This window comes from Pristiophorus japonicus, chromosome 1 (assembly GCF_044704955.1).
Source record: "Pristiophorus japonicus isolate sPriJap1 chromosome 1, sPriJap1.hap1, whole genome shotgun sequence".
Classification (NCBI taxonomy): Eukaryota; Metazoa; Chordata; class Chondrichthyes; family Pristiophoridae; genus Pristiophorus; species Pristiophorus japonicus.
This window is the reverse complement of record NC_091977.1, coordinates 439,584,105-439,596,728: the sequence shown is the minus strand read 5'-3', so window position 1 is coordinate 439,596,728 and position 12,624 is coordinate 439,584,105. Positions and strand designations below refer to the sequence as shown.

At 41.0% G+C, this 12,624-nt stretch overlaps 1 protein-coding gene across 7 annotated transcripts in view; it reads left to right on the top strand.

Annotated features, from left to right (window-relative positions):
* trappc9 (trafficking protein particle complex subunit 9) overlaps positions 1 to 12,624 on the top strand; it is a 1,402,808-nt gene that overhangs the window by 247,917 nt on the left and 1,142,267 nt on the right. For all 7 annotated transcript variants that reach the window (XR_011595734.1, XM_070892854.1, XM_070892846.1 and 4 more), the window contains one exon: positions 1,274 to 1,359. Coding sequence is in view for 6 of the 7 variants with exons in the window: in XM_070892854.1 (XP_070748955.1) it covers positions 1,274 to 1,359 (86 nt within the window). In the remaining variant the exon portion in view is untranslated. The remainder of the gene's footprint in view (positions 1 to 1,273; positions 1,360 to 12,624) is intronic.

Sequence of the window (12,624 nt, the reverse complement as noted above, 5' to 3'; positions counted from 1 at the left end):
TAAGACCCGAGGATGTAAGCCATCGGGTCCAGGGGCGTTATCTGCCTTTAGTCCCATTACTTTACCAAGTACTATTTCTTTAGTGATTGTATTAAGTTCCTCCCTCCCTTTTTCGCCCCTTGATTATCCACGATTGGGATGTTTTTAGTGTCTCTGCCATTTCCCTGTTCTCCATTATTAATTCCCCAGTATCATCCTCTCGGAAACCAACATTTACTTGAGCTACTCTTTTCCTTTCGATGTACCTGTAGAAACTCTTACTATCTGTTTTATATTTTGTGTTAGTTTACTTTTTCAGAATCTATCTTCCCTCTCGCTATCTTTTTTTTTAGTCGTTCTTTGCTGGCTTTTAAAAGTTTCCCAATCCTCTGGCCTCCCACGAGTCTTGGCCACATTGTATGCTCTTGTTTTCAATTTGATACCGTCCCTTTTTTCATTATTTAGCCACAGATGGTTATCCGTTCTCTTAGTCTTTCCTGCTCATGAATATATTTTTGTTGTGAATTTTGAAATATCTTCTTTTAATGTCTGCCATTGCAAATCAACCGTCCCATACTTTAATCTTCCCAGTCCACTTTAGCCAACTCTGCCTTCTATAGCAGGAATGGGGTACTGAAGTTGCATGTTCAGCCATGAACTCATTGAATGGCGGTGCAGGCTCGAAGGGCCAAATGGCCTACTCCTGCACCTATTTTCTATGTTTTCTTACCTTTGTTGTCTCCTTTATTTAAGCTTAGGACGCTGGTTTGAAATCCAACTTTCTCACCCTCCAACTTTCAAATAAGCCAATTTAAGAAAAAAAAGAAATGCTTACAAACTTGCAATTTTGTATACCGAGTAAAATTAAAAACTTAAGGCCATTGAGACATAATTGCAGAAATGTTGGCATATTGTATTCCAAAGAATTTAAAATATATTCAGCTATGATAAACTTGGACTTTCTAAATTTTCCTTCTCTTTGCCACAGTTTTTCTTACAAGATCGGCCTATAGAAGCTTTTAATTAACAAGCCAACAATGAAGTATTGGATTTAAAGGATACTAGTTTAGTGCCAAAGTGATGAAGTAAAATGTTTATTTTCGATGAGATTTTTCCTGAAGTTATACATAAATGTTACATCAATCAATCAGGGTTGTCACAGCAACATTTTTGGAGTTAAATTTTTAAGCTGTCACATTAAGTATGTACTTAGTATTTGGTTAGTCATATAGTGATAGAATTGATGAAATCCTCCTCCATGTCAATAATTGAACTTTATTTTCCGCCTCAACAGATTTCCAGTGGGTGCAGGGAGATGTGTGTGAAGTTCAGCTGATGGTCTATAATCCCATGCCTTTTGAACTGAGAGTAGAAAATATGGTTTGTATTGCATTTTCCAGACTGTGTCATTTTATTAAGTTTGTTTTCAGGATTTCTGCAATAAAGGGGTATACGTCCATTTTCCTTTTATTTTGTAATTTCTGATAAAGCATGTATATTTGTATTACAAATTGGTTGCTGAGATTAATAGAACAGGGCCTAACTGATGTTAGTTGGGGTTGTAGGGGTGTTACTATTGGCCTTAGTGCCTCTGGCTGGGAGTGGAAAATATGTTAGTTGCTCCTTTATATAATCCATTGACCTCTAATGGAAAGTGTAGATGTTGGATGAAATGTTGTCCGTCTCAGTTGTGTGGTCTTCCATGGTCTAACAGCCTGCAGAGTCTTTCTATTTCGGCTTGTACATGATGAATGAACACAGTGCTTGTAGAACCGTGCTCTGCCTTGTGTCAGTGCTATGAGGGGAGGGAAAAGGGAAATATTGACCAAGTTATGGACAATAAATTACTGTCAAATAGTACAGCAGGATGTATATCCCTGAAATTGCACCAAATTCCCAACTGTTGCTGAATCATTCTTGGTGGTACAAACATTTCCTCCATAGGGAATGAGCAATGACTAGAACAGGCTAAAAAATTAGGGCTACTTTTGCATACCTCTTCATCAATCAAATTCAAAGTGACATTGACAATATCCTGAAAAAAAATTGCTGCTCCCTCTCCTTTTCATAGATGCAGAATGCATGGAATGGAGAGAGACTGAAAGAAGGAAAAGACCGGAAACAACTATGGCAGTGTAGGGGTAAAAAGGAGGCTTCTCTCCCTCTGGGTGGATGAACTGATGTAGTTAATCGACACCTCGCCCTTCTGTTGGGGTAAAAGGAGGCTTCTCTCTTTCAAGGTGGACTAACTGATAACGTTAAACAATACCTCGCCCAACTCCCACTGTATAACGACCACAGAAGTAAACAAACGAAACCTCAGGTTTACCGGTTTTAATACGAGCAATGCAAAGGAAGGTTCGGTCTAAACCTACGAAATACAAGAGTTTTCAAGCATAATTCATACAGATTTTGGAGAGGAGCTATCCTCCGACAAAATCATCAATGGGTCTATTGCTATCAGCGAAGTTACATTGATTTGTCGACTCTTATCAGCTGGGCTCTGAGTGGTACATGCAACTGTCCATCACTCATCATTCTGTTCCATTTTGCCCTCCACCCCAGTCTATATGATGCCTAGTGTGGCTGTCCTGGCTTCCTTATCTCTTCCTCCGAGACTTCTAATCAAAAACTGCTGACTTTGGCTGTTTAAGTGTTATTATGGTTAATCTATAGTTTAATGCGTATAAGTGTGCTATACCTATATAAGCAAGTGTTACACACATAAACAATTTCTCAGACCCTCCTAATTCTGCAACTATCTTCAGCATAATTCTGACCACCTATTTGCAACTCTTACAATTTATCCCTTACAGGCAGTATCATCACAGAAATCCTATTCTGCAATAAAGGGGTATACGTCCATTTTCCTTTTATTTTGTAATTTCTGATAAAGCATGTATATTTGTATTAGAAATTGGTTGCTGAGATTAATAGAACAGGGCCTAACTGATGTTAGTTGGGGTTGTAGGGGTGTTACTATTGGCCTTAGTGCCTCTGGCTGGGAGTGGAAAATATGTTAGTTGCTCTTTTATATAATCCATTGACCTCTAATGGAAAGTGTAGATGTTGGATGAAATGTTGTCCGTCTCAGTTGTGTGGTCTTCCATGGTCTAACAGCCTGCAGAGTCTTTCTATTTCGGCTTGTACATGATGAACAGTGAAACATATTTTCTATAACTGTCCTGAAAAGACAGATTTCTCCATTTTACCGTGTTCTGATGTTCCAGTTTGCTTTTTGAAGTGTACAGGTGGCACTGACCAGATGCAATGATATAAGTTGGATTTTCCATCATGTCCATCCATTTAATGGTATTTTATTCAGCTGCCTATATAAATATTGTACAGTCATTGTTGTTGGGTGCTGGGCTTCAAACATAAATCAGTTTTAAAAGGCCCGTCGTAACACTGGGCCCAAATTTGCCCAGGAGTTGCTCTGTTTTTGGTCTGGAGCAACTTGATTTTTTTGGAGTATCTTAAAAATCCCCTTTCTGCACATTTAATTTGTGTAAGTGAGTTAGTTAGGATTTTTTAAAGTTTTTTTTTCAAAGCGGGGGAAGGGGGATTTACCAGCCATTTTGGCCATTTAAGCCACTTTGAACAGCTAATAGTTGCTCCAAACGAACTTAGGCCAGTGTATGTGGCCACTTGTGTCCGCACAGAAAACCCTTGCGGAGAGTTAAGAAATCAGGGCAGGTTTGTACATTCTAAAGCACTAAACAAAGTACAAAAAGCATTCAATAATAAATAAAAAAAATAGAAGGAAGCGGAGAAGACCTGCACCTAAAGCATCAAGACTTACAAAGTTTTAAGGAAACATTAAAAGAAAATAAAGGAACTCTGCAAGCACACAATCACAGTAATTTAGACAACACAAGCAGCTGCTTACATGTACAGGGCTTTTTTCATGTCACTCATTACTTTGCACATTTTTACAGGTCTCCTTCACAATAATTTTTTTACCTGTACAGGGATCTCCCTAAAACAAATTAAGCTGAGCGATGTTTCCATTCTCTAAGTAATTGGCTCCAAAGGCTGTATGCTGTGATACTCCCAAAAGATGTGTAAAATCGAAACTACTTCCCCATATTTTTGCCAGAAACAAGTTAGCACAGCAGGTTTCCATTTGTTCAATAGCTCGCGGGCAGGTGCAGGAGAGCATTCGGCCAGGGATAGGGGTGGCGAACATCGGGTCGCCCCTTCGGCCAGGGATAGGGGCGGCGAGCATCGGGTCCCGCTCATAGCCTGCAGGACACTCTGGGATGGCGAGGAGCTACTGCACATGCGCGCAGACTCCACTGTGCATGTGGACAGCTGCCGGCACTGTTTTTGGCGCAGGGCTACAGCTACGCCGCGCCAGGACCCGGGACACACAGCAGAGTGGCCAGAATCGTGAGTAAGTTTTTTGGTGCTGTTTTGAGCACACACAGTCGGCGCATCTCGGGTGAGTGCGCCAGAAAAAGGGATTGGGGAAATTTGGGCCCATTGAAACAATCAGCTGAACCTTTTCTTTTTTTTAATTATTTATTGCTCATTGCCACTGAATTCTTCCCATTTGGCTACCATTTTTTTCTACCCTTTCTCCCATTGGGTAGATTTGCACAATGGGTTTTCCATTGGGCATTGCCCAATATCTTTTTTGAAAGAGGAGGATTTGGAGGAGGATCATGAGGGATCCAGATCGATCCGGTTGTATCTGACATGCTCTGCAGCTACTCATTGGTTAAATCCTCAACAGAATGTACAAGTAGAGGCACACATACTTTTATTTGCCCAAGGAGCAGTGTCTGGATTCACCAGAAATGTTGTCATGGAATTATGCCACCAACTAGAAGCAGACCTGACAGCCAAGCTACACTTTTAGCACATCACTGCCAAATGCCCTTTCTTAGCCTATCATTTTACTTTATCCTTTAGAAACTGCATGAGTTATCTTGTATGCTTAACAAGCGTTATCTGTGTCACCTGGTAAAGTAAATGCTTCATTTGTTTTATGGCCTGATAATGAAAATCAAATGCAAAGTTAAGTCATTTTTTAAATCCTGTGATTTTGTTAGGTTTACTTGCCTGATTTTAGGAAACTGGACATATGGGCATTTCCCTTCCTATTTTGGAAAGCAATCCAAGTCTGAAAGCATATTCGAGAATAGTCAAAATCTGATGAAGGATTTTTAAATTATTGGTTCAATAATTTATTGTTCAAGAATGAATGGAAGTGACCATAATATAAATTTCAATCTGTACGCAAAAACCTAAATATAGCACCATGTAGATTAGAATTTAATTAAAGATGTGATGCAACTGCTTTGGTTTGTTTGTAAAGATAGGTATCCTTTTGTATGTTGAACAAAATTAATGCTTTTTCACATCTATAAAGTGGAATATGATTTGCACTTGATTTCATTTAACAATGCGAAACTTTAAATTTTGCAATTCCAATGTAGTCGATGAGATATTTTCAAATCAGTGGTGTGTGAATTATATTTTGTGTATTGTTCATCAATGAACTTGAATAGCTTTCTAAATCATTCTTGAAAGCAGCAGAACTGGTAATTGTCATTATATACTCTGTGGCGCTCCTGCATACACGTGTCACTGAAATAAGTATAGATGAGGGAGGCCATTTGGCCCACCTAGCACATTCTTCTTTAGAAATGTATGATCTTATAACTCTGTCCCTTGATTAACTGATGCCAGAGATTTTGCCCTCACTGTCTTACTGGTATTAATCACTATGTGAAGGAGTGCTTCCTGACATCAGACTGAGACTTGCCGTTAACCAGTTTGTACCAAGTCCTGCAGTTGTGATGTAACTGAGTGCTCAGCTTTAGCTGTTTTAATTCGATTTAGTATCTTATACGGCCCTCTCATTTGCCAGCTTTCAAGATTGAAGAGTCCATGTCTTACTAGTCTGTCCTTGTAATTCAGACCTTCTATCCTATGGAGCAGCTTCATGGCTCTTCTCTGCACTGCTTCCAGGAATTGAATGTATATCCCTTATACTTCTGACTGGAATTGATGCATATTTGAAGGTGTGGCTGAAGCGGAATACAATCTTTAGCACAAAGACATCAAACTCGCATTGTATTGATTTGGCACCAGAGCGCAACATTTGGTTTGCTTTGTTAATTGCAACTCCAAAATGATCAGATGTGGTCAGTGTTGAATCTATCATTACCAGAGTCTTTTCCTGAGATAGTTTGACACCATTAACTACTTGCTCAATTTATTTTGTCCAATGTGCAGGATTTGTACTTAATACTGAATTTTATCAATCACTTGCAAATGTCAGAGTTCTGTTATTCCCGAGCTGCTTGGTTGGATTCTACCCTCCCCAAGTTGAGTATCATTCCCAAATTTGACCAACTTATTGTGAGTCCAAAAGTAAAATACTGTGGATGCTTAAAAGCTGCAATAAAAACAGAAATTGCTGGAAATACTCTGCAGGTCAGGCAGCATCTGTGGAGAGAGAAACAGTTAAAGGTCCTGAATTCGCTGAGTACACAGTCATACCGCCTTTGAAATTGACCGCTAGTTTGGGACTTGAGCATGCGCTAAATCCCGGACTTATGATCTGTCAATCATAGAATCATAGAAATTTAGACCACAGAAGGAAGCCATTTCAGTCCATCGTGTTCACGCCGGCCGACCAAGAGCTATTCCGCCGAATCCCACTTTCCAGCTCTTCGTCCATAGCCTTGTAGGTTACGGCACTCAAGTGCACATCTAAGTACTTTTTAAAAGTGGTGAAGGTTTCTGCCTCTATCACCCTCTGGATGAAAAAGTTGCCCCTCAAATCCCATCTAAACCTCCGACCAATGACTTTAAATCTGTGCCCCCCTGGTTGCTGACCCGTCTGCTAAGGGAAATAGGTCCTTCCTATCCACTCGATCTTAGGCCCTTCATAAATTTTATACACCTCAATAAGGTCTCCCCATAGCCTCCTCTGTTCCAAAGAAAATAAACCCAGCCTATCCAATCTTTCCTCATAGCTAAAATTTTTCAGTCCAGGCAACATCCTTGTCAATCTCCTCTGTACCCTCTCGAGTGCAATCACATCTTTCCCTTAATGTGGTGACCAGAACTGATCGCAGTACTCGAGCTGTGGCCCAGCTCGTGTTTTGTACAGTTCAAGCAGAACCTCCCTGCTCTTGTATTCTATGCCTCGACTAATGAAGGCAAGTATTCCGTATGCCTTCTTAATCACTTTATCTATGTGGTCTGCTACCTTCAGGGGTCTGTGGACATGCACTCCAAGGTCCCTTTGTTCCTCTACACTTCTCAGTGTCCTGCCATTTAATGTGTATTCCCTTGCCTTGTTAGCCCTCCCCAAATCCATAACCTCACACTTTTCTGAATTGAATTCCATTTGCCACTATACTGCCCACCTGACCAGTTCATTGATATCTTCCTGCAGTCCACAGCTTTCTTCTTCATTATCAACCACGCAGCCAATTTTTGTACCGTCTGCAAACTTCTTAATCATACTCCCTACATTGAAGTCTAACTCATTGATATATACCACAAAAAGCAAGGGACATGTGGAACCCCACTGGAAACAGCCTTCCAGTCACAAAAACACCCATCAGCTATTACCCTTTGCTTGCTGCCTCTGAGCCAATTTTGGATCCAACTTGCCACTTTGTCTTGGATCCCATGGGGTTTTGCTTTCATGACCAGTCTGCCATGGGACCTTATCAAAAGCTTTGCTAAAATCCATATAGACTACATCAAACACACGACCCTCACCGACTCTCCTTGTTATCTCCTCAAAAATTCAATCAAGTTAGTCAGACATGACATTCCCTTAACAAATCCAAGCTGACTGTCCTCGATTAATCCGTGTCTTTCTAAATAAAGATTTATCCTATCCCTCAGAAATTTCTCCAATAATTTTCCCACCACCAAGGTTAGGCTGCCTCGCATATAATTACTCTGTCTATCCCTTTCTCCCTTTTTAAACAAAGTTACAACGTTAGCCTTCATCCGGCACCACACCTGTAGCCAGGGAGGATTGGAAAATGATGATCAGAGCCGATGCTATTTCCTCTTTTGTTTTTCTTAACAGCTTGGGATACATTTAGGAACGTCGGAACATAGGAAATAGGAGCAGGAGCAAGGCCATTTGGCCCCTCGAGCCTGTTCCGCCATTCTATAAGATCATATCTGATCTGAGGATCAGCTCCACTTCCCTGCCCAATCCCCATAACCCTGCATATCCTTATCTTTCAAAAATCTGACTATCTCCACCTTAAATATATTCAATGACCCAGCCTCTGCGGCAGAGAATTCCACAGATTTATGACCCTCAGAGAAGAAATTCCTCCTTATCTCAGTTCTAAATGGGCAACCCCTTATTCTTAAACTATGCCCCCTAGTTCTAGATTCTAGATTCCCCCACAAGTGGAAACATCCTACCTTATCGAGCTTCCTCAGCATCTTATGAAGAAAGATTGAGTAGGTTGGACCTATACTCATTGGAGATTACAAGAATGAGAGGCGATCTTCTTGAAACATAAGGTTCAACTCAGGAATCAACCTGGTGAATCTTCTCTGAACTGCCTCCAATACAAGTATATCTTTCCTTAAATAAGGAGACCAAAACTGTATGCAGTACTCTAGGTGTGGTCTCACCAATACCCTGTACAGTTGCAGCAGTACTTCCCTGCTTTTATACTCCATCCCCCCTTGCAATAAAGGCCAACATTCCATTTGCCTTCCTGCTTACTTGCTGTACCTGCATACTAACCTTTTGTGTTTCATACATGGGGACCCAGGTCCCTCTGTACTGCAGTATTTTGTAATCTCTCCCCAATTAAATAATTTGCTTTTTTATTTTTCAGGCTATGACGGATAACCTCTCACTTTCCCACATTATATTCCATCTGCCAAATTTTTGCCCACTCACTGAGCCTGTCTGTATCCCTTTGCAGATTCTTTGTGTCTTCCTCACAACTTGCTTTCCCACCCATCTTTGTATCGTCCCCAAACTTGGCTCTGCAATACTCTGTCCCTTCATCCAAGTTGGTAATATAGATTGTAAATAGTTGGGGTCTCGGCACTGATCGCTGCGGCACCCCACTAGTTACCGATTGCCAACCCGAGAATTAACCATTTATCCCGACTCTTGTTTTCTGTTCATAAAAACAGAGAAAATAGGTGCAGGAGTAGGCCATTCGGCCCTTCGAGCCTGCACTGCCATTCAATATGATAATGGCTGATCATGCAACTTCTGTACCCCATTCCTGTTTTCTCTCCATACCCCTTGATCCCTTTAGCCATAAGGGCCACATCTAACTCCCTTTTGATTATATCTAACGAACTGGCCTCAACAACTTTCTGTGGTAGAGAATTCCACAGATTCACAATTCTCTGAGTGAAGAAGTTTCTCCTCATCTCGGTACTAAATGGCTTACCCCTTATCCTTAGACTTGTGACCCCTGGTTCTGGACATCGAGAACATTCTTCCTGCATCTAACCTGTCCAATCCCATCAGAATTGTATATGTTTTTATGAGATCCCCTCTCATTCTTTTAAATTCCAGTGAATATAAGTCTAGTTGATCCAGTCTTTCTTCATATGTCAGTCCAGCCATCCCGGGAATCAGTCTGGTGAATCTTCGCTGCACTCCCTCAACAGCAAGAATGTCCTTCCTCAGATTAGGAGACCAAAACTGTACACAATATTCAAGGTGTGACCTCACCAAGGCTCTGTACAACTGCAGTAAGACCTCCCTGCTCCTATATTCCAATCCTCTCGCTATGAAGGCCTACATGCCATTTGCCACCTTCACCGCCTGCTGTACCTGCATGCCAACTTTCAATGACTGATGTACCATGATACCCAGGTCTCGTTGCACCTCCCCTTTTCCTAATCTGTCGCCATTCAGATAATCTGCCTCCCTGTTTTTGCCACCAAAGTGGATAACCTCACATTTATCTGCATTATACTGCATCTGCCATGCATTTGCCCACTCTACTAACCTGTCAAGTCACCCTGCAGCCTCTTAGCATACTCCTCACAGCTCTCACTGCCACCCAGCTTAGTGTCATCTGCAAACTTGGAGATATTGCGTTCAATTCCTTTATCTAAATCATGAATAGCTGGGGGACCAGTATTGAACCTTGCGTACCCCACTCGTCATTGCCTGCCATTCTTAAAAGGACCTGTTTATTCCTACTCTTTGCTTCCTGTCTGCGAACCATTCTCTCTCCACGTCAATACATTACCCCCAATACCATGTGCTTTAATTTTGCACACTAATCTCTTGTGTGGGACCTTGTCAAAAGCCTTTTGAAAGTCCAAATACACCACATCCACTTGGTTCCCCTTTATCCACCCTGTTCGTTACATCCTCACAGAATTCCAACGAATGTGTCAAACATGACTTCCCCTTCATAACTCCATGCTGACTCTGCCTGACTGAATTATGCTTTTCCAAATGTCCTGCTACTGCTTCTTTAATAATGGGCTCCAACATTTTCCCAACCACCGATGTTAGGCTAAGTGGTTTATAGTTTCCTGCTTTTTGTCTGCCTCCTTTTTTAAATAGGGGCATTACATTTGCAGTTTTCCAATCTGCTGGGACTGCCCCAGAATCCAGGGAATTTTGGTAAATTACAACCAATGCATCCATTATCCCTGCCGCTACTTCTCAAGACCCTAGAATGCAAGCCATCAGGTCCAGGGGGTTTATCTGCCTTTCGTCTGATTATCTCACTGAGTACCATCTCCTTAGTGAATGTGATTGTGTTAAGTTCCTCCCCGCCCTCCCCACAGCCCCTTGACTATCCACTGTTGAGATATTTTTAGTGTCCTCTACCGTAAAGACTGATACAAAATATTTGTTCAGAATTTCTGCCATCTCCATGTTCCCCATCATTAATTCCCTGATCTCGTCCTCTAAGGGACCAACATTTACTTTAGCCACCCTTTTCCTTTTTATATACCTGTAGAAACTCTTGCTGTCTGTTTTTATATTTTGTGCTAGTTTACTTTCATAGTCTGTCTTCTCTTTCTTAATCATTTTTTAGTCATTCTTTGCTGGCTTTTAAAAGCTTCGCAATCTTCTGTCCTCCCACTCGTTTTGGCCACTTTGTATGCCCTTGTTTTTAATTTGATACTGTCCTTTATTTCTTTAGTTAGGCATGGATGGCTATCTTTTCTTTTACACTCTTTCCTACTCACTGGAATATATTTTTCTTGAAGTTGTGAAATATCTCCTTAAATGTACGCCACTGTTCATCAACTGTCCTACACTTTAATCTATTTTCCCAGTCCACTTTAGCCAACTCTACTCTCATACCTTTGTAGTCTCCTTTATTTAAGCTTAGTACGCTTGGTTTGAGATCCAACTTTCTCACCCTTCATCTGAATTTGAAATTCAACCATGAAACATAGAAACATAGAAATTAGGTGCAGGAACAGGCCGTTCGGCCCTTCGAGCCTGCACCGCCATTTAATAAGAACATGGCTGATCATTCAACCTCAGTAACCCTTTCCTGCTTTCTCCCCATACCCCTTGATCCCTTTGGCCATAAGGGCCATATCTAACTCCCTTTTGAACATATCGAACGAACTGGCCTCAACAACTTTCTGCAGTGGCCGCAACAACTTTCATACTATGATCACTCATTCCAAGGGGATCCTTTACTTGGAGATTGTTTATTAATCCTGTCTCATTACACAGGACCAGATCTTAAGATAGCCTGCCCCCTCCCTTGGTTGGTTCCGGTACATACTGCTCAAGGAACCAGTGCCTTATGCACTCTATGACCTCTTCCTCAAGGCCACCCTGACCAATTTGATTTGTCCAATCAATATGGAGGTTAAAATCACCCAAGATTATTGCTGTTCCCTGAAGCCCCCACTATTTCTTGGTTTATACTCTGACCAACAGAGTTGCTACTGTTGGGGGGCCAATAGACTATGCCCACCAGTGACTTTTTCCCCTTATTATTCCTTATCTCCACCCAAGATCAGAAACAGTGGAGGCCTCGGCACCAATTTCTATGGTACTCCATTGAGTGCATCTCTCCAGCTGGATACCACTCCTTTAACTAGTACCTGCTACTTTATGTCTTTGAATAAGTTGCTTATGCACCATGAAATTGTACCTTGTATACCCCACTATGTTGTAGCCTTTCCGATGAACTTTTGATTTTCATGTCAGATGCAACTGACTCAAAAAAAAAGGCAGGCTTTGCCTCTTTTTATAAAAAAAAATTAATTGGCTGCCACAGACTGGGTTATTTTCATATGGGTAGTCTTCAACTTTATTTTGCTAGTTATTGATGTCAGCTATAGTGGTTTTTTAGGTGCTCGGTTTATTTTAACACTTCTATTGAAAACGAGTACCACGTTAGCTTGTTTCTAATCCAATGGGACCTCCAGTGTTCACCGAATCCCTCAAGATGATCATCAGCATTTTGTCTTGAATATCTCAACGCCCTTGGTATAAAGTGTTGACTCCAGGACGTTATTGATTTGAGACCTTTATATCTGTCTACAACATTCATACAAATGATTACAAACTCATTAAGTTTGGTCGTGTAACCTCATGTGATATGTTGCTTGTATCTTCAATACTTATGACTTCTCAGAAATAATCATTTAATATGTTTTAATAATTTATTATATATATAA